Source organism: Scomber scombrus, chromosome 20 (genome assembly GCF_963691925.1).
Source record: "Scomber scombrus chromosome 20, fScoSco1.1, whole genome shotgun sequence".
NCBI classification, from domain to species: Eukaryota; Metazoa; Chordata; class Actinopteri; order Scombriformes; family Scombridae; genus Scomber; species Scomber scombrus.
Window position 1 is genome coordinate 22,072,667 of NC_084989.1, and position 21,672 is coordinate 22,094,338.

Genomic DNA, 21,672 nt, shown 5'->3' on the forward strand with positions numbered 1-21,672 from the left:
AAGGAGGGAGGGGGGAAGGACAGATGGAAGGAAGGAAGGGAGGAAAGGAAAGAAGGAACAGTCAAAACAGACGGGGTCAATTTGACCAACTCTCGTAGTAGGAAAGTATGCGGTTTGGAACACAGCCATTATGTTTTCTCTCTTTTTTCTTCTTCTCTGATAACATTAAAACAACTTTTGCACCTCAGCAAAGCCCGGCTGAGGCTCACCGTACTTCCTCTTATGGCTTTATATGAGATCTCCGTTGTCTCTGGAAGCAGCCGCGCTACCGTTTGGACGGGCTGGAGTAAAGAAGGACGACGCTGAAAGACGACAGGACCTCAGAGGAGGAGGAGGTGGTGGTGGCGAGCTGTCCGGCGGTCAGAACCAGTCCGGCTCGGTCGCCTCGCTTCAGTGACAGAACCAGACTGAGCGACGTCGAGCTGCTGCAGTTACATTGTTGCTGTGACGTCGCCGCTGCTGCTGCTCCAGACAGGAAGCCGGTGGAGTCCAACCTCTGCACGCTGCGGTTTGACACGGAGAGGATCGCCTCCAGCTTCTCACCTCGCTGCGCTGCCAGCACGGCCGTCACCAGGTAGCGGCCGTCCGTCGGAGCTGTGAAGATACCTGAGAACACAGAGAGAGACACAGACTCACATTTCTGTTCATTCATTCACAGTTATTTCATTATCAGTTGGTTTTTGTGCTACTTGGGTGAAATAAGAGCCTCCATATTGGTGGAAATTCATATTAATACCTTCAGATCGGCCATTTTTGTAGAGATTAGTGAGAGATGTTTGGGTTTCTGTTCCTTTCATTTCATTTAAAAGGAAATTTAACCTTTGTGTCGTCCTCCCGGGTCAAATTGACCCCGTCTGTTTTGACTGTTCCTTCTTTCCTCCCTCCCTCTTTCCTTTCCTTCCCTTCCTCTCTCCCTCCCTCCTTCTTTCCTTCCCTCCTTCCTTCCCTTCCTCCCTCCCTCCCTCCTTCTCTCTTTCTTTCCTCTCCCCTACCTTCCTCCCTTCCTCTTTCCCTTTCTCCCTCCCTCCTTCTTTCTTCCCTCCTTTCCTTCCTCTTTTCCTTCCTCCCTCCCTCCCTCCTTCTTTCTTTCCTCCCTCCTTTCTTCCTTCCTCTCTCCCTCCCTCCTTCCTTCCTTCCTTCCTCCTCCCTCTTTTCCTTCCTTCTTCCTCCCTTCCTTCCTTCCTTCCTCCCTTCCTTCCTTCCCCCTCCCTCTTTTCCTTCCTTCTTCCTCCTTTCCTTCCTTCCTCCCTTCCTCCCTCTTTTCCTTCCTTCTTCCTCCTTTCCTTCCTCCTTCCTCCCTTGATTCCTTCCTTCCTCCCTCTTTTCCTTCCTTCTTCCTCCCTTCCTTCCTTCCTTCCTTCCTTCCTTCCTTCCTTCCTTCCTCCCTCTTTTCCTTCCTTCTTTCTTTCTTTCCTTCTTTCCTTCTTTCCTCTTTTCCTTCCTTCTTCCTTCCTTCCTTCCTCCCTCTTTTCCTTCCTTCCTTCCTTCCTTCCTTCCTCCCTTCCTTCCTTGACTCGAGGACAACAGGAGGGTTAAATCAACAGTCAGAAGCCCAAATGGACACTGAATGTCTACAGGCCTCATTTTGAGCAAAATGTATTTAAAGGTTCATCTAAAGGGCGGCTGTGGCTCAGGAGGTGAAGCGGGTCGTCTGCTAATCACAAGATCAGCGGTTTAATTCCCAGCTCCTCCAGTCTGCATGTCGATGTGTGTTTGGGCAAAATACTGAACCCTTCCTTCCTTCCCCCCTCGCTTCCTTCCTCCTTCCTCCCTTCCATCCTTCTTCCCTCCCTTCCTTCCTCCCTTCCTCTTTTCCTTTCTCCCTGACTCTCTCCTTCCTTCGTTCCCCCCTCGCTTCCTTCCTCCTTCCTCCCTTCCTTCCTTCCTCCCTTCCTCTTTTCCTTTCTCCCTCACTCTCTCCTTCCTTCCTTCTTTCCTCTCCTCCCTTCCTTCCTTCCTTCCCTCCTCCCTTCCCTCCTCCCTCCCTCCTTCCTCCCTTCCTTGACTCGAGGACAACAGGAGGGTTAAAACATGATTCATATTCAAAGTTAACCCTGAGGTGAGTCTAAAGCTGAAAAACTAGCCTGTAGGGATGAGGTTTCCATGGTAACGGTTAGAGTTAGACTTATTTAAACCTACTATATTAAACAAAACCTGAAAATAAACCCAATTTACTGAAATAAAACTGGTTTAACTGGTTATCTGCCTTTATAAAACGCTCCCTAGAGAATGATTGGCCAGTCAGGTTTAAGTATTAAACATTATTTTTATACGGCAGCCACAGATTGTGAGTTTTTAGTTACCTGTGTTGGGATCATAGTGTCCTCCGTCATTTACCAGCAACTTGTTGAATCGAATGATCCCGACCTCTCCGTGAAACGGCGTCAGAGTCAGACCAGCTGAGAATGATACTCTCTCACCTAAACACAGGAAATGCAACAATAAACTCAAACATGACAGATGTGACAGTGACAAACGGAGCAGGCTGGAAAATAAATAAACACCGGACCTGAAGCCGAAGCCGAAGCCGTGTCGGGTTTCTGTGGTGATGGTTTCTGTAGCACGGTCACATCTGCTGAGCAAAAGGAAAATGGTTTTATTTGACTCTTTAAAAAGACTTTGTTGTTATATTTAATTAAAAAAAAGAAGCATTTACCAGGAAGGAGAGGCATCCGGGTTTTCAGAGATTCAGTTGGTTTTATTGGATAAGCTGAAATACAATAAAATAAGATGTTAAAATGTGAAAATAAACGTATGAATAACTTGCACACATTCTTTTTTTGTGGACTCAGCATCAAATTTCTGCTTTTAATCCATTTTGAGAGAATATATTAGAGGATTATGGTAAAAATGTCTAAGTGGTGTAACCATAAAAACTTTGTACCAAATAATTCAACTTGCTTAAAAACAGTAAATTCTCAATAAAACACCATATCAACTAGTTTGGCATGATCTTACATTATAACTTTATATTAAATAAAGGTAATGGAATACAATTGTTCTAAATATTACATTTACTCTGGGGAATCTTTTTTTCTTTCTTTCTTTTACCTCCTACTTCTTGTTCTTTCTTTCTCTTCTTCCTATATCTTTCTTATTCTTTCCTCCTTTATTTCTTTCTTTCTTTCTCCTTTCTTTCTCTCTCCTCTTTCCTCCTTTTTTCTTTCTCCTCTTCCTCCTTAATCTTTCTTTCTCTTCTTCCTCCTTAATCTTTCTTTCTTTCTCTCTCCTCCTCTTTCCTCCTTTATTTCTTTCTCCTCTTCCTCCTTAATCTTTGTTTCTCTTCTTCCTCCTTAATCTTTCTTTCTTTCTCTCTCCTCCTCTTTCCTCCTTTCTTTCTTTCTCCTCTTCCCCCTTAATCTTTCTTTCTTTCTCTCTCCTCCTCTTTCCGCCTTTCTTTCTTTCTCTCTCCTCCTTTTTTTCTTTCTCCTCTTCCTCCTTAATCTTTCTTTCTCTTCTTCCTCCTTAATCTTTCTTTCTTTCTCTCTCCTCCTCTTTCCTCCTTTTTTTCTTTCTCTTCTTCCTCATTAATCTTTCTTTTTCTCGTCTTTCCTCCTTTCTTTCTTTATTTCTCTTCTTCCTCCTTAATCTTTCTTTCTTTCTCTCTCCTCCTCTTCCTCCTTTCTTTCTTTCTCCTCTTCCTCCTTAATCTTTCTTTCTCTTCTTCCTTTCTTTCTTTCTCCTCTTCCTCCTTAATCTTTCTTTCTCTTCTTCCTTTCTTTCTTTCTCTTCTTCCTCATTAATCTTTCTTTCTCTTCTTCCTCCTTAATATTTCTTTCTCCTCTTCCTCCTTTCTTTCTTTCTTTCTTTCTTTCTTTTTTTCTTTCTTTCTTTCTTTCTTTCTAGGTGGATAAAATATGTAATATTTATCATTCTTCTGTGGTTACACCATTTGACATTTTCAGGAGCATTCAATCTTACTTTTGGTTTTAAAAAATGGTGCAAATGTCATTTTAAATTATATATAACCAACAAAAATACTAAATGTACATCTTGCCAACCCTTATTTATCACTGACCCAGCTTCAAAACTCATAAAAACATGATTTATGTAGATATTAAAGGCTCAAAAAAGGCAACAAAAACACACCAATTCTTATTTTCATGTGATTTTACGGTAATTAAAACATACTTATGAATATTATCTTCCATCTCTGCCAAGTTTGTTCCACTCGATGCAACTAAATTCTACAAACTGCACCTTTAAATAGGCATTAATGAGGTTTGTTTACCATAAAAAGCTCCATATTTACATCTACAGTTCAGCTCACCGATGCATTAAAGATAAAAAATTGAAGATATTGTTGAATTGCTCATCTTGCCAACCCTTAGGCGTCTCTCACCTGGAGCTCCAGCAAATCCCAGAACGGGCATTATGCTGCCGTCCATCCCTTTGGGCAACTTGGACGAGGTCATCTTCCCCGGAGGACCCGCCTCGCCGGTCTCCATCACAGGTGGCGGCTGTAGTAGAGAGGTTTCCTCGGGGCCGACCGGCACTACTGCAGGGCCGTTATTTGAACTGTGAGGATGCCTCGTGTCCTCCGCAGCGACCTGAACACCTGAAAAAGGAAGACAGGGGAGTGAGTGATGAGGGTGCGGCTGCAGGTCAGAGAGAGACAGATGCAGCGGGGACAGATGTTCTGGGGTCAGATGTGTTAACAAACCAGCTGGTTACGCAAACTGTTAAACTTGACCCCGATCAATCTGTAAAAATACCTCACACATAAACAAACCTTAAATCTTTAAAGAGGAAAGCCATGATAAGACCAGTTTTCATCAAGATAACGCTCTTTTTCTACTCTAATTATATAGTTATTTCCCCCAATAACAGATGTTTCACAGAGCAGATTAAACATGTTAACACACGTATAAAGTTTATGATTCACAATGACTGCTTTCCATTATTAATGTTATTAGTACCACCTGTGTTTTTACTGCTATGACAAGTGAAAGCGTCAAAAGTCTGTTGAATTATTTTCAACTTATAATAGAAACCTTATATTTTAATTATCCTGAGAAAATGAGGATCTATAAGTCGCTCAAGAGAGAATTTGGAAACTATTTTGATAATTGAGTAATTGTTTCTGTCATTAAAAATACCAAAATAGTGGAAAAAGTCAGAATTAAATCACATTTTCATGCTTTCCAATGTGAAGATTTGCTTATATTATTTTAAACTGAATATATTTGGGTTCTGGACTATTGGTTGGACAAAATAAGACATTTAAAGACCTCATTAACTTATTTTTCCACTATTTTTTGACATTTCACAGATTAAACAATTAAATAACAATCATCAAATGAACCAATAATGAAAACACTTGTTGACTAGCAAACCAGAGAAAGAAAAAAGGGGAGTAAATCTTAAAATAAAACCTCAACGGAAGCAGAAACTGAACTCTAACCATCACAGCAGCAGCATTTATTTATCTTAAAATTAAACTCTAACTCAGCTGCTACTGGTTTTTCTTCCTTCCTTCTTTTATTTCCCATGACGCTGCACCGCACTGTCATTTTTCTTTAACATCCCAAATTGACGTCTTCACTCAGCAAGTTGCACAAAGTCTCAACCCCGACTTGTTTAACGCCACCAAATCCTGACAAACCTCAATTATACTCTACTGTATGCTGCAGTTTCACTTTAAAATGACCAATTAGGAAAACGTGTAATTGAGGTTAACAGCCGAGCAGCGACTGATCCTCTGAGGCTCGTGATTAAAGGACGTAAAAATGAGAAAATGACAGGCTGCTTCCCACTTTCCCATCATAAGCAGACCAGCTCTGAACTACATGTGCACATGAGAGCTGCATTCCTGAGACTAAACTCTGGAGTTTATCAACAAATCAACAACCCTCTCTCCTGGCTGGGGGGCAAATAGCCGGCGTTACTCTCCGGTCTGCACGGAGACAAAAAGGCTCAATCGACTCTGCTGCTGCTCCAAAAAGTTAAAAAAAGGAAAAAGCAGCAACATTTAAAAGGCATACCAGCATACCAAAAGAAAGGGCCACATGTTCAATCACCAGACAGCTTGTCCCCCCCCCCCCGACCCCCCCTTACCCCCCCGGGGGGAAAAGGGGTCATTTACTACTGACAGAGAAAACATGTGGCATTGAGGAGGGAGGGGTGGAGGGTTGGAGACTGGTGTATAACAGTAAAAGAACACAGGGGGGGGTTGAGGGGGGGAGGGGGGGGTATGTCTGCGTATATATCCGCACATGTGCTGATGTTTTACTGGTCTGCGTTTGTTAGTCGTGTCGCTCCTCGTATACAGCGAGGTATTTGGGTTATATGTGAGTCTGATTCAAGACTGAGCTCAGAGCGAGTGCTATGACGATGCATGTATGCATGTATGCACAGTGTTGGAGAGTAACTAGTTACATTATTTATCATTTAATTACAGTTACTTATGAAAATGTTGATGATTATAAAGGAGGTTACATCTGAAGTCAGACCTTTAAGATTTTACTCAGGAGGGTTTTTTTCCTCATTTTTTAATATTTAACATGTTACTGAATACATATATTGCTGTTTTTAATTCTTTGAAATCAATATTTTTTTATATTTAGTAAATAAATCATGATGTGGGCTTATTTGGAGCACCACATGAGCTTAAATGGAGTCACAGTACCATTAAACCCTCTTTATTCATCAGATATCTTTATTTTATATTCCAAAATCTACATGAACTAATGAATACATTTTCAAATGAGAGATAAATGTTGCTTTATAAGAAATGATCTCCCTTATAAATCATGTCAGTATCCATGAAAAACAGCTGGACTTAGATTTTGGTGTTTAATGGGAACATTTACCCTAACAGCTGATCTTAGATGTTAGGGAGGGAAGGAAGGAAGGAAGGAAGGAAGGAAGGAAGGAAGGAAGGAAGGAAGGGATGAAGGAGGGAAGGAAGGAAGGATGGAAGGAAGGGAGGAGAGAGGAAGGAAGGAAGAAAGAAGGAAAGGAGGGAGGAAGAAGGAAAGGAGGAAGGAAGGAAGGAAAGTAGGAAGGTATGGAGGAAGGAAGGAAAGTAGGAAGGAAGGTGGGAAAGACAGAAGGAAGGAAGGTAGGAAAGTAGGAAAGAAGGACAGAAGGAAGGAAGGTGGGAAAGAAGGAAGGAAGGGGGGAAGGAAGGATGGAAGGAAGGTGGAAGGAAGGAAGGTGGGAAGGAAGGAAGGAAGGTGGGAAGGAAGGAAGGAAGGAAGGAAGGAAGGAAGGAAGGAAGGAAGGAAGGAAGGAAGGGAAGGAAGGAAGGAATAAAGGAATGATGGACAGAAGGTAGGAAGGAAGGAAGGAAGGTAGGACAGAAGGAAGGAAGTACAGATGGAGGGAACACTTACCCTAACAGCTGATCTTAGGTCTTAGGAAGGAGGGAAGGAAGGAAGGAAGGAAGGAAGGAAGAAAAAATAAGGGAGGGAGGAATGAAGAAAGGAAGGAAAGAAGAAAGGAAAGAAGGAAGGAAGGAAAGAACTAAGAAAGGAATAAAAATAAGGGAGGAAGGAAAGAAGAAAGGAAGAAAGGAAAGAAGGGAGGAAGGAAGGAAGGACAGAAGGAGGGAACATTTACCCTAACAGCTGATCTTAGATCTTAGGAAGGAAGGAAGGAAAATAGGAAGGAAAGTTGGAAGGACAGATGGAAGGAAGGAATAAAAGGACAGAAGGAAAGAAGGAAGAAAGGAAGGTAGGGAAGGAAGGAAGGAAGGAATAAAGGACAGAAGGAAGAAAGGAAGAAAGGATAGAAGGAAGGAAGGAAGGAAGGAAGGAATAAAAGGACAGAAGGAAAGAAGGAAGAAAGGAAGGTAGGGAAGGAAGGAAGGAATAAAGGACAGAAGGAAGAAAGGAAGAAAGGATAGAAGGAAGGAAGGAAGGACGGAAGGAAGGGCAGATGGAGGGAACATTTACCCTAACAGCTGATCTTAGATCTAAGGAAGGAAGGAAGGAAGGAAGGAAGGAAGGAAGGAAGGAAGGTGGGAAGGTGGGAAGGAGGGAAGGAAGGAAAGATGAAGGGAACATTTACTCTAACAGCTGAAAACATTAGTTAGAAAATTAGAAAAGTCATCAAATGTAATAAGTTACATTACTTTGATGAAGTAATTGAAATAGTTACATTACTTATTACATTTTAAATAGAGTAACTAGTAATCTGTAACCTATTACATCTCCATAGTAACCTTCACAACTCTGTGCATGCATGAGATGAAAAAATGTTGAACTGTAAACAAATGCATCTGGATCTGCTGCCACAAATTTACATTGTTTGAATCAAAGGCATCATGGGAAGCTGCCCCCCCTTCTCTCAACCCCCCCCCCCCCCTTCTCTCAACCCCCCCCCCCCCCCCCCTCCTCATAGTTCCAGGTCACCACACTCCTGTGTCACCAGCACACATTACAAACCACATCATAATGACTGCACAACGATGCGTGTTGACTTTATGAGCCACCGCAGACCCCCCCAAAAAAACCTACTGGGCTCCTTCAGACTGTTGCTGTGTCTCAAATCACACACTTCTGTTAGTACTCCTTTGTGAAGCACATCGTATACTTACTTGTGTAGTGCACAAATTTGGACAGGTTGGTGTTGTCTCAAATCAAACTAATCATTACAGACTGTTAAATTAGCCCAATAAACCTACTGATGGCTTATATATAACAACAGTATAGTGGAGCTTAGTGTTAAAAATACATGTAGAATTTATACTTGTATAACACACCGATGTTCACTGTAGTTACAACGTCCTCAATCGCCATTTCTTGTTTTAAAAGCAGTCCCTCCCCTTCTGCTACAGAGCCAAGATGGCGACCGTTGAGGGTGAGAAATGTCCATAGTTACACACTCAACTCTTTGACTGTTTGGAGTGAAACCATCCAGGTTCTCATAGTGCAATCTGCATTTTTTTCATACTTCTCAGTGAGTGTCAAAATACAGAAGTACGAGACTTGAGACACATCATTTGTTTTTAGGAGTTAATAAATCTCAGCCTCTGAATTTTAGTGCTCATAAGAGAAAATATTGGCTGTGTCCGAAATCCCTCCCTATTTACTGTATAGTGCACTACATTTACCCTACGTCATTTTATTAGAGTGTCCAAATGCTGATGTGTAAATATCTCCACTGTATAACATTAGTGCCTTCAAATATTCCACTATTGAACGAATAAAGTAGTGTCCATGGCATCGACTTCTGCATTTTTTCATACTTCTCAGCGTGTCTCAAAATATTAAGTGTAAGTACAGAAGTGCACGATTTGAGACACAGCATTTAATTTTGGAGTCGATGAATCTATGAATTTCACTGCTCATATAAAGATAGATAAAAAAATATTGATTGCAAACAACGAGAATAACAACATACAGTGCAACACTAATTGATAATATATTTACTAATGTAATCAATATGAAATTAAATGACTCAAGTGACCATTTGCCAGTCATTCAGAGCTGCACAGGGACTAATAAAGATGTTACCACCTACAAAATAACAGGACAAAAGCACAGAAGGAACAATAAACTCTTTTAGAAAGGATCTCATGATGCAAGATTGGAACAAAGTCTATGTCGAAGATGAATGTAAATTAAGCATATGACTCATTTCTGCGGTTCATTTCGACAAAACCTGTCCTCTAGAAAGAGAAGTAGTAAGGGAGAAATCTGCTGAAAAGGCTAACTAAGGGAATGCTTGAATAAATAAATCAACTATCTAACTAACTAATCATGTGACACCTACTCTGTCAAAGGACTACAGGTAATAAAATGTGCAGCCACAGTTGCAGCTTTAGAGAAAAACACCACCGGCTTCGTTCTTCTCGAGGGGCTTTTCTGTCAAGTCCGGTCTTGTTTTTGGTTCACAGGGGTTATCAACGTTTGACCGCTGACCACAAAGTGTCAGTAAGTGGCCCTTTATCTCTCTCTCAGGAGGTCAGCGACCCGCCATTTTAAAAACCACGGAGCAATGTCAGAAGCAGGAAAGCTTTCTTATCTCGCAGCGTTCCCATAATAGAGCGTCTGCGATGCTATTTGAAGTACGCTGAGTAGAGTCAGAGTAGTCGTGTTTCAACCAAACACACGTCTTGATTTCTAAAAGATGTTTCTTATTATTTGCCCGAGGAAACACTTGTTGGTCCTTGTAATGTCTTAAGTACGTTGATACTATCTTGTCGAACAAAGTGATGATGTGCTTAAGGGATTAGGAGGAATACACATTTTACATTTGCACTCTAACAAACTTAAGTAACTTAAAACTGCATTCTATCAAAAGGCCACCAGGGGGCGACCGTTTTGGTGTCAAAAGGACTTCCGTCTCTATACAAGTCAATGGAGAATTCACCAACTTCTCACTTGATTTCTAACCTCAGTAAACGTTTTCAAAATGTGTTTATGGTCTCAATCGCTAGTTTAAAGCCTTCTTCAATGCAGTATGATGTTCATTTGGGACATTTTGGCCTCCCTGATTTTATATGTGACGATAAAGCAGGGTATGCATTAGGGCGTGGCTACGTCGTGATTGACAGGTTGATTGGTTCACAGGTTCAGGAGGGCGCCTCATGCTCCTCCTGATGCCCATATAAGTAGAATCCGTGTTTTTATTTTTCCTGGCATGCATCGGAAATTTTCAAGATGGCGCTGCCCAGATCCGAAACTATTGGCTTCCGAGCAGCAGTCCACAAACCAATGGATGACGTCACGGATGTTACGTCCATTATATATACAGTATATGGATTGCCCCCTAAAATCCGGATTATTTGGCTAGTGTGAGTGCAAGTGTACCGTGCTTGAGTATGGTACACTTCCCTGGTACGGTACGCTTGGAAGAGGTATTAGTGTATGTCTGTTCTGTACTCCCCACCTGGACACCAACAACTGCTTGTAATTATCAGTTAAAGGAGCCATATGGAGTGTTTCTCATAATAAAGCATTGTGTCTATCCCTGAGGTCTAACAAATGTGCTGGATGTGTTTCCTTCCACATAAAAAAAATGAGTAAATCTGATTTTTTTGGGGTATATTTTAGACTGCACATTGTTGTCATCCATGCTTGCTAGCTTGTAGTCTCATTCTTCTTCTTTACTGCCTTTTAGGGAGCATTGTTACATTTGCAGCTGTCAATCAGTGAAGTATCATGAAACCTGCAGCAAGAATTTGTATCACGTCGTTTCTTGGCCTTGCACGTGTGTCCTTATTTTGCACAATACAAGGGTCAATGACGTTATTTTTATTGTGTCCATGTGGTTTTAGTTAAATTTAAAGGGTTAAAATGTGAAAATAAACGTATGAATAACTTGCACACATTCTTTTTTTGTGGACCCAGCATCAAATTTCTGCTTTTAATCCATTTTGAGAGAATATATTAGAGTATTATGGTAAAAAATGTCTAAGTGGTGTAACCATAAAAACTTTGTAACAAATAATTCAACTTGCTTAAAAACAGTAAATTCTCAATAAAACACCATATCAACTAGTTTGGCATGATCTTACATTATAACTTTTATATTAAATAAAGGTAATGGAATACAATTGTTCTAAATATTACATTTCATCTGGTAACCATGGAGATCAGGAAACATTTACATTGTTTTAAATGAAGTAATTATTAGTATAAGTCCACTTAAATACACTGTAGGTGATAAAATATGTAATATGAATCATTCTTTTGTGGTGACACCATTTGACATTTTCAGGAGCATTCAGTCTTACTTTTGGTAAACAATGGTGCAAATGTCATTTCAAATGATATAAAACCAACAAAAATACTAAATGTACATTTTAACAAACCTGATGCTGCTTTTAAAACTATTTTTAAAGATATTTTTGAATTGACCCACCAACAAACTGGGGACCTAATGGGAAAAAACATGGATCCATAGTGATACTAGTGGTCAAAAGTACCTTTAATTTTTTGGGAAATTGCTTCACTTAGACTAAAAACATGTTTTAGCCAAGTTTGACATAAAACATCCAAACATTGAGCTTTCAACAGCACCTCATGGTCATCATCGGCTCAGATTGCTCTGTTTCATGGATGGTTGAAGGTTCGGAGATAAAGCCAGTAAATGGACCTCCTGTTAAGAGTGTCTCGCTGCCAAAGTCAAGAAAATAACTTTCACGCAGCTGTTTCTCAACATTCAACGGTTGAGCACAGCTGTAATGTACATCCACTGAAAATATGCAGCAAAGTACGGATGAAGTAAATAGTTTTAAGGCAAAATGAAGGCGTGGTGTTTGCACTTCCTCCATGACTTGTCAACGAGTTATAATAAATGTGAAAATCATGCCAGAGTGTCATTGTTAGTGTGTTTTAAAAAAAAGCAGTGAATATCCTTTAGTGTATGATAAATCACGGCCCTCTACCGACTCACTCATTTAAGGTTAACAACTGGGATGACATCATGGCAAACACGTTGACAAATGGGCTTTGGGACCCTCGGAGCATTTCACACTGTTTATTTCAACGGGAGAGGAGCTCAGCCGTGGAAGCTCAAACATGTGAGAGAGAATCATGATTTGGTTTTGGAGAGCAGAGGAGTGAAATAGTTAGGGGAGAACGGGGCTGGTTGTCACATCGATTAGATGTCGGCCACTAGAGGGCGCTGTTGGTACTGACAGTTTCGGAATTGTGAAAATGTAAATATCCAGCTCTTCAGTGTTTCTCTTCTAGGCTTTTACCCAATGAGTTTATAATAAAACAACCATTATTATTAAAAACTATGAAGCACGAGCAATAGTTAGGTAGGTGTTTTTCTTAGCTACGCCAAAACATGTGTTTGTTAGCTTTGCTGGTAGCAAAAAATCCTAGTTAGGGATGTTTGTCACAGTCTCTTCAGGGTTGGCTGTCACAAGTTTGATAGTGTTGTATTTAAGACCGCACCAACTGAGACAAAGACATTACCGAGACCAGAGAGTACCGAGGCCGAGACAAAAGAACCAAGACTTTTAGAGGTCGATACCGAGACAAGACCAAGACCATATATATCAAAGGAAAATCATAACAAAACATCAAAATGTGAGCCGGAGCGTGCCAGTCACTCTCACACTGACATCGGGCAGGTAGCAGCTGCAGCTTGGGGGAAATCTTTACACTACCAATGATTTGAAGTTATTAGCTGTTTTTGAGAGGGTCCTTTTTCACTCTTATCAGTAAGGCATGGACAAAAAGCCTATCAGCGGTGGTCTTGACCGGTCTCGTTAAAAAAAAACCAGAGTCTGCGCAGTCCGAGACAAGACCGAGTAAAAATGGTCTCGAGACCAAGACCGATCTCGAGTACTACAACACTACATGTTGGCATTATAAACATATATGGTGTGATATATCTAGTCCTTTCTTTTTCCTTTTAAGAGAGCAAAATGAGCAGGAATTTAGTCAGATAGACAAACAAGAGCCAAACTCCTCTAGATGTGAAGTTCAGAGAAGTCAGAGAGGTGAAAATGCACAATAGTGTTATCCTATATAAGGATTAGAAAATGCACTTATAGTCGTTTTTTTACGTGTTTATGTTTTTCTTGGTTCAGGAGATGTGTTCGGTTGTTTTATTTCAATGAAACTAACCATTTAAAATTCATTTCTAAGATTGTCTACGTTTCAGATGTTTCCTTATTAAAATAACACAGGGACAACCAACCCCAAAGTGTGTGACGGCCAACCTCACGATGGGGATGGTTGTCACAAATGCTCATATTTGATGGTCTACATCAGCTTAAAGAGACAAAGACGACTACCCATTACCTACCTGACACTTTAGGCTAACATTACCAATTAACCCTCCTGTTGTCCTCAGGTCGAGGAAGGACAGGAGGAAGGAAGGAAGGAAGGAAGGAAGGGAGGAAGGAAAGAAGGGAGGAAAGAAGGAAGGAAGGAAGGAAGGAAGGAAGGGAGGAAAGAAGGAATGAGGAAGGACAGGAGTGAGGAGGGAGGGAGGGAGGAAAAGAGGAAGGAAGTAAGGAGAGAAGGAAGGGAGGAAGGAAATGAGGAAGGAAGGTAAGAAGGAAGTGAGGAAAGACGGAAGGAAAGGTGGAAGGAGGGACAGGAGGAAGGAAAGAAGGAAGTAGGGAGGGAGGAAAAGAGGAAGGAAGTAAGGAGAGAAGGAAGGAAGGAAGTGAGGAAGTGAGGAAAGACATATGAAAGGAGGAGGGAGCAAAGAAAGAGGGAAGGAGGGGAAGAACGAAGGAAAAATTAAAGAAAGAGGGAGGAAGGAAAGAAGGAACAGTCAAAAGAGATGGGGTCAATTTGACCCGGGAGGACGACAGGAGGGTTAAAAGGGAATCTATTCAGGATACAGTTAAAGGGGAATTCCAAAGGAAAGTAAAGAAGTGTGACCATCAACCCCGTTCTCCCCTACTACTGCTGCTGCAGAGGGCTGAAAGAGAGAGACGGGAAAACAAAGAGTGATATAAAAATAAACGTTGATCCAGTAGCACCTAATCTGCACTCGCTGGAGGTCTTGGCTCTGAAATGAAAGACGCCCTATGAGTGGTCCCCATGTGATCGTTGATAAGCTGGGTGCAGATCATTTTTTCCGGTCTCTTCAAGATAAGCGTGGATGGAGGGAGACAATCGGATGAGACAAGCTGGCAGCGTGAAAGACGAACACGGAGCCAAGTACGCATCATAAGTGGTCAAACATTGTTCCTAAAAAAAACCCTAAAAAAACATCACTGAGCAAGAGTGGAAATCATGAATAAGTGAACTCCCACTCGTTAAACTTACCAAATGACAGGGTGATGAATTATTTGCCATGGGTGGGATGGGTGGGCACTATTTTTCCAATCGTCGCTGACATACATATTTGGCATAAATGAGACGACCGACACCTCAGAAGTGGACGCATGAATCAACAGAACTTAGAAAAGTGTCCGATGTCACCGTGAAAGCAGCGGAGCGGATCATATTCTGCATCACCTGGTCCTCATAAACCGGTGACTGCAGCCACAAGAGGAAGAGACCCGGCTTGTAAACATCATGGGCGTGCTTCTAAAAGTTCACATTTACAACTTCGAGAGAGTCGGTGAAGTCCAGCTGGGTCTCACAGGCGTCGTTAAAAAGGGCAAAACTGTGCACTGACATGAAATGAATCCGTATACTCCTCAGATATACTTACAAGCAGAAAAGTGAAATCACAGTAACACGCCGAATTAACCCTCCTGTTGTCCTCGAGTCAAGGAAGGAAGGGAGGAAGGAGGGAGGAAAGGAAGGAGGAAGGAAGAAAGGAAAGATGGAAGGAAGGAAGGAAAGAGGGAAGGAAGGAGGGAAGGAAGGAAGGAAGGTAGGAGGGAGGGAGGACAGAAGGAAGGAGGGAGGGAGGGAGAAAGGAAAAGAGGAAGGGAGGAAGGAAGGAAAGAAGGACAGAGGAAAGAAGGAAGGGAGGAAGGAAGGAAGGAAGGAAGGAAGGAAAGGAGGGAGGAAGGGAAGAAAGGAAAAAAGGAAAGGAGGAAGGAAAGGAAAGGAAAGAAGGAAGGAAGGAAGAAAGGAAGGAAGGAAGGAAGAAAGGGGGATGGAGGAAGAAAAGAAGGAAGGGAGGAACGAGAGAGGAAGGAAAGAAAGAGAGAAGGAGGGAGGAAGGACAGACGGAAGGAAGGAAAGAAGGAAGGAAGGGAGGAAAGAAGGAAGGAAAGGAGGAAGGAAAGGAAGGAAGGAAGGAAGAAAGGGGGATGGAGGAAGAAAAGAAGGAAGGGAGGAACGAGAGAGGAAGGAAAGAAAGAGAGAAGGAGGGAGGAAGGACAGAAGGAAGGAAGGAATGAAGGAAGGAAGGAAGGAAGGAAGGAAGGAGGAAAGAAAGAACAGTCAAAACAGACGGAGTCAATTTGACCCGGGAGGACGATACGAAGGTTAATGATAAACCGCAACAGATCCACATGTGTACATCCAAGAAACCCAAAATATACACTTCATGTATTTGGACACTTGGATGCACACACACACACACACACACACACACACACACACACACACACACACACACACACACACACACACACACACACACACACACACACATTAAAAAAAAAACGCCTGATGAGCAATACTCCTTTAAAGCCAAAAAGCATTGCTCATCATAAACGGGGGTCTATAAAATTCTAACATGTGTCTTCAATTACCTTTCCCCTCCTTTAATTGAGTGCATGGTAAAATAAAAGTCCAAAAATCCTCTCATCACTCTGACACTGAAAAACAATCAAATATTGACATATCTCATACACAGCCAGAATTTGAGCAACAAACGGGATCATGTCCAGCTGATGATCTAAATGGGGAATATTTACATGTTATTTCATGGCAACCTCGAGCTTCTAACTGGTGCGGACTATAAATCAAGTTTCTACCTGATATACAGAGCTGTGCAAAAGTCTCAAGCCACCACTTGCTTTTTTGTTTTGGTAACATTTTAATGACCATCCATGTTTATTTAGGAATGTGTACACAAAATCTAAAAAAGAGTCAGTATTTAGTCTCACCTCTCTTGGCGCTAAGCACATCTTGAGCTCTTTTAAGGAGACTATACTGAAGTTTTCTGAAGTAATCTTCGGGTATATTATCGGGTGGGAACGTGCAATATGTGTACTTATGTATTTATTGATGCAACAGGTAGCATTGCATCATTTATTATTGTGCAAATGTGCAACTTTACTTTTACTATCTTTGTTCTTTTTAACTATGGCGGCAGCTGTCTCAGCACTCAGACTCCAAGACAAATTTCCCTTCAGGGACAATAAAGTATCTATCTATCTATCTATCTATCTATCTATCTATCTATCTATCTATCTATCTATCTATCTATCTATCTATCCATCTATCCATCTATCTATCCATCCATCCATCTATCCATCCATCCATCCATCCATCCATCCATCCATCCATCCATCTATCTATCCATCTATCTATCTATCTATCTATCTATCTATCTATCTATCTATCTATCTATCTATCTATCTATCTATCTATCTATACCAGGCTTCTTTCAGCACCTCTCAGAGTTCTTCTTTAGATTTAGGGTGTCTTTTATTTATTTCTCTGTCCAGGTGACGCCATACTGCCTTTATAATATTCAGGTCTGGACTCTGTGGAGGCCATTGTAAGTGTAAGGGGAGGTCACACTATATATACACTTGCCACTTTAGCCAATAGAAGCTGTTTTTTTTAATAATGCATACACATTTCCTGTATTTTCTGGTTGTATTCTAATAAAGACACTCAGAAATGATTATATATGTTCATTATATCATTGCTGAAACATCAAGTCTAATGGTAGACTTTTGCACGGTGCTGTAAATCTGGGGGGAGATGGTTTAACCTTTGTGTCGTCCTCCCGGGTCAAATAGACCCCGTCTGTTTTGACTGTTCCTTCTTTCCTCCCTCCCTCCTTATTTCTTTCTTTCCTTCCTCTCTCTTTCCTCCCTTCCTTCTTTTCTTCCTCCATCCCCCTTTCTTCCTTCCTTCTGTCCTTCCTTACTCCCTCTCTCCTTCTCTCATTCCCTCCTTCCTTCTCTCTTTCTTTCTTCCCCCCTATCTTCCTCCCTTCCTTCTTTCCTTTCCTCCTTCTTCCTGTCCCTCCTTCCTTCCCTCCTTCCTTGCTCCCTCCTTTCCTTCCTTCTTCCTCCCTTCCTTCCTTCCTCCCTCTCTCCTTCTTTCATTCCCTCCTTCCTTCTCTCTTTCTTTCCTCCCCCTATCTTCCTCCCTTCCTTCTTTCCTTTCCTCCTTCCCTCCTCCTTCCTTCTTCCTCCTTTCCTTCCTTCCTCCCTCCCTCCTTTTTCTTCCTTCTTCCTCCCTTCCTTCCTTCCTTCTTCCCTCCTTTCCTTCCTTCTTCCTCCTTTCCTTCCTTCCTCCCTCCCTCCTTTTTCTTCCTTCTTCCTCCCTTCTTTTCATCTTCCTCCCTTCCTTCCTTGACTCGAGGACAACAGGAGGGTTAAATCACTCTATCATGGGATCAAGAACTCATTCACACCTTAAAAAGACATAAAAGGGTCTTTAACTCTCCTACATTACCTTTCTTCCCAGGAGAGCTTTCCGTTAGCACCTCGAGGTCTTTGGTGACGTCAGAAATATGGTTCTGGAGCTTCTGACATGTTCCCTTCAGTCCGCCGATATCTCGCGCATGAGCTCTCACCGTGCCGTTCAGCTGGTTGACGCAAGTCCACAACCCGCTCACGTGTTTGTTCAGACCTTCTTTGATCCTCTGGAGGCTTCCCGAGATGGGATCCAGCTTGCCGCACAAACTTTCGACACTGACAATGCGGCTGTCGATGTGGGCGATCTCCTTCTCCACGTCCTGCGTTTTCTCCCTGCAGTGGTCGGCCTCTCGTTTCACCTCGCGGCCCAGCTCGTCCAGCCGTCGTCTCAGCTCCTCCTGATGAGTCCTGTGAAGCTCCGAAAGGTCCTTGGCCTCCTGCTCGGCTCCTGCGTTGACTTGAGCCTCGGTGGAGTTGAGGCTCTGGTGGAGTACGTCTGATATCGAGTCCTCTAACGTGCCAACACGCCCTTCCAAGAAGCTCAAATCACCATGTACGCTCTCAATGCGGGCGCTATAATTGAGGAGTTGACCCTCCATTGCTCCGAGGTTATCTAACTGGGATTTTAGACCAGTCTCCATAGCGTCTACAGCAGTTTTGCAGCTCTGGAAGTCCTGTTGGAGGTTTTCTACAACAGTCAAATTGGCCTTACACTCCTTTGAGCACAGCTGATCCAGGGCTTTGAATCTATCCTCCAGAGTTTTAAAAGAGTCTTTAACAGATGTCACTTCACTCTGCAGAGTTTGCTGGCTCTCAGATGCAGAGTTGGTGCTTGTATCTACTAGCAAGGTGGTGAATTTGTCTTCGATTAAGGCCAGCTTGTCCTCTAGAGTCTCCTTCAGGTTTTTGATGGCCTCTGCCCGCTCTCTATTCAGCCTTTCCTCCATTGAGAGGCACTGCCCTGCCACTGTCCCCTCAGATAAGTTCATGCGGCTCTCTAAATTCTCCACACGAACCAGAACCGAGGCAAACTTTTCTGTATTAACCAGCTTGGTCTTGAGGTTCTGGATCTCGTTGCGGAGGTCACTTTCTTTAGAGTCCATGAGCTCGGCCAGGCTGAGGTAGTTGGCTTCTTGACCCTCACATTGCTCCCGAACAGACAGGATTTTATAATCACATGAGCTCTTCAGATCTGCCAGTTTGATATCCATACCCTCCATCATCTCTTCCCTCACAGCGCGGATCTGCTGGTCCACGTAGGCGCGTAGGTCCGGATCGCTGGCTGGGGGAAGAGGAGCCTCCGTGGCCATCGGGGTCTGAGCAGCCTCCATTAACAGATGAATTTGTCCATCGTGACTGTTGACACGACCCAGCAGGTCCTTCAGGGTGTTGCCCTTGGCCTCCAGATCGTCTGTGACCTGGCTGATCTTGTTGATGACCTCGTCTATCTGCGTTCTCTCATGATCCAGAGACAGGTCCTGCAGCTGGATGGTTTCAGGCTCTGCGCCCCGAGCACTGACCGGCTGTCTGACGGTATTCAGGAGCGTAACCAGCATTTTACTGGCATCCTCCTGGAAATCTAGTCTCAGATTTGAAGACATGTCTGTCATTCTTGCCTGCATGTCAAGGACCATCTGGGAGAGTCGTTGCACCTCCTCCTCCAGGTGTTGTCCACTTTGAGATCCTCTGTGACCCCCGTGTGGTCTGTGACCTGTGTGACCACCAAATTGCCCTCCTCCTCCTCTCCATGGATGGTGTCTTTGGTTGTCTGTCCGCTCCTCTGGACCTACAGCAAAGAACAGCAGAAACAGGAACCAGGACACCTTTTTCAATTACATTTCCCAGCAGTCAAATAATCGTTAAATCTACATCCACACAGTTTTAATCATCTCTTTCACCTTGTTGGACTGGAATACGTCCAGAAACAGGAAAAGGTGCTTGGGGCAAACGGTCCACTTGGATTATTCTCATGTCTTTCACCTCCATGCAGTTGTAGCCCTGGTAACCCGGGCAACACTTCCACTGCAGCTCTGTCACAGTCTTGTAGGCAATCTTGTATGTCGGCTTAAAGTGTGTGCGGTATCTGGAAACATTCACCACATAAGAACACGAATAAACTCAGATTTGTTATTGTGTTTATTAGATGCTAGATCTAGTTATATTTTTCTCAGGAATACAACACAAACGTGGACTCACAGCTCAATAAAATCTGTTTGTTGACAATTAAAGTCTAGATAAACAAGCACACATTTGCAATTCATTAATTAATCATGCAGTTGGCGGGAAACGGCTCCAGATATTTCCACCGCTTCCATTCATGAGCACACAGTTGGCCCACAGACCCCCCCGCCCCGCCACACAGTGATTAACTGCATGTCACAAGTGTGTTTGTTGCTCAATGCAAACTGAAGCAAAAACAAAGACAAATGCTAATGTCTGTCCATGTTTGCTGTTCATGAAGATTCAACACAGATGTCTGAATAATCCCACCCCAGTGCTCAGAAGTCATGCTTTTAAGTAGTTTCGAGTTTTATTTGTAGTTCCCATTAAGAGCTATTCATCACAACAACATGACAAAGCAAAGTAAATAACAGCATTGAAATATGGCACATTCACTAATGCCACATGTTCATCCTGAAAGTTGTTTTTGTCTTAAGAGAAACCAAATATAGGATCTGTATAATGATAGTAAACTAAGAGCAGAACACAGAACACATCATTATAAAAATATAACAATAAAAACTAAATCATACATGTGACGCAAACCTTCCCCAGGCCAAGAAAAATTACACATCACAACTGTGCCAATGCAAACTGTATGCCAATATTTATTGCTTCACATGGTTAAAAATACTTAAAGAATAGCCGTCCTCCACCCAGTTCCCCGGACTCCTGGGAAACTTACATCACTTGTTGCGCACAGTTTGGCAGCTCCGGTGGACACGGTGAAGACTCCGGCTGCACAAAACTCTCAGTGCCTCCCACGACGGCACAGCTCACGTTCTTGTGCACAACGTAGGCGCACCAGTTCCTGCAGGAAACCACCGGTTAATCACTCCAGATGTGTGCTTACAGTCTATTAAATCATTGCTTACTTTACTCAGAAATTAAACAATTTTACGCACAGGAGATGAGGAGAAATGACAGCTTACTCACTTATTTCTTTGCCGTGTTTCGGGGCCAGAATACGCGTTGCCCTGAAACATGTTATACTGGAAGGGTGACGCACTGATGAGAGGAAAAGTTGTAATAAAAATGAGAAATGATAATCCGCAGTGTACGCTCTCCATGGCTGAAATAATAATAATAATGATGATAATAAAAAATAAGTTTTTAATGAGTAGTCCAGTCCTGTGGTCCAGTGATCAGTGAAGGCACCGCCAGCTCTCTCTCTATCTCTCTCTCTGGTGCGCAGACCTCAACAAGCTCCTTGCAGCGTCCTTGGATGTGACGTTTCGGGACCCCCTCCAATACTGACAGATGCTTTTTTTTTTCTCCCCCTCCCGTTTGCTCAGATGTAACACACACACACAAAGCTTTAATGCACCTCATTTCCAGGCAGCATACCAAAACATAACGTCGTTGTCCTACATAATTTCCGAACGCCTACATTTGGATAATGATTGTTTCGAAAAGGCACCGTAATTATCGCGTGCGTAAAATGCGCGCTCCAGTTCTTGACTATGGTTTTATATTTTCACGTGTATATAGAAATAAAGACACAATCAAACGTAAAAACTTGG

The 21,672-nt window shown here is 42.5% G+C and overlaps 1 protein-coding gene across 1 annotated transcript; it reads right to left on the reverse strand.

Moving 5' to 3' along the window:
- Positions 1 to 265: 265 nt before the first annotated feature.
- On the reverse strand, positions 266 to 21,219 carry emilin2b (elastin microfibril interfacer 2b). Its single transcript, XM_062441411.1, has 9 exons — positions 21,086 to 21,219; positions 20,835 to 20,960; positions 19,828 to 20,012; positions 17,967 to 19,715; positions 4,343 to 4,558; positions 2,657 to 2,710; positions 2,510 to 2,572; positions 2,304 to 2,420; positions 266 to 606 (listed from the first exon to the last, which is right to left on the reverse strand). The coding sequence occupies exons 1-9, from the start codon at positions 21,217 to 21,219 to the stop codon at positions 266 to 268; spliced, it is 2,985 nt and encodes a 994-aa protein (XP_062297395.1).
- Positions 21,220 to 21,672: the final 453 nt, after the last annotated feature.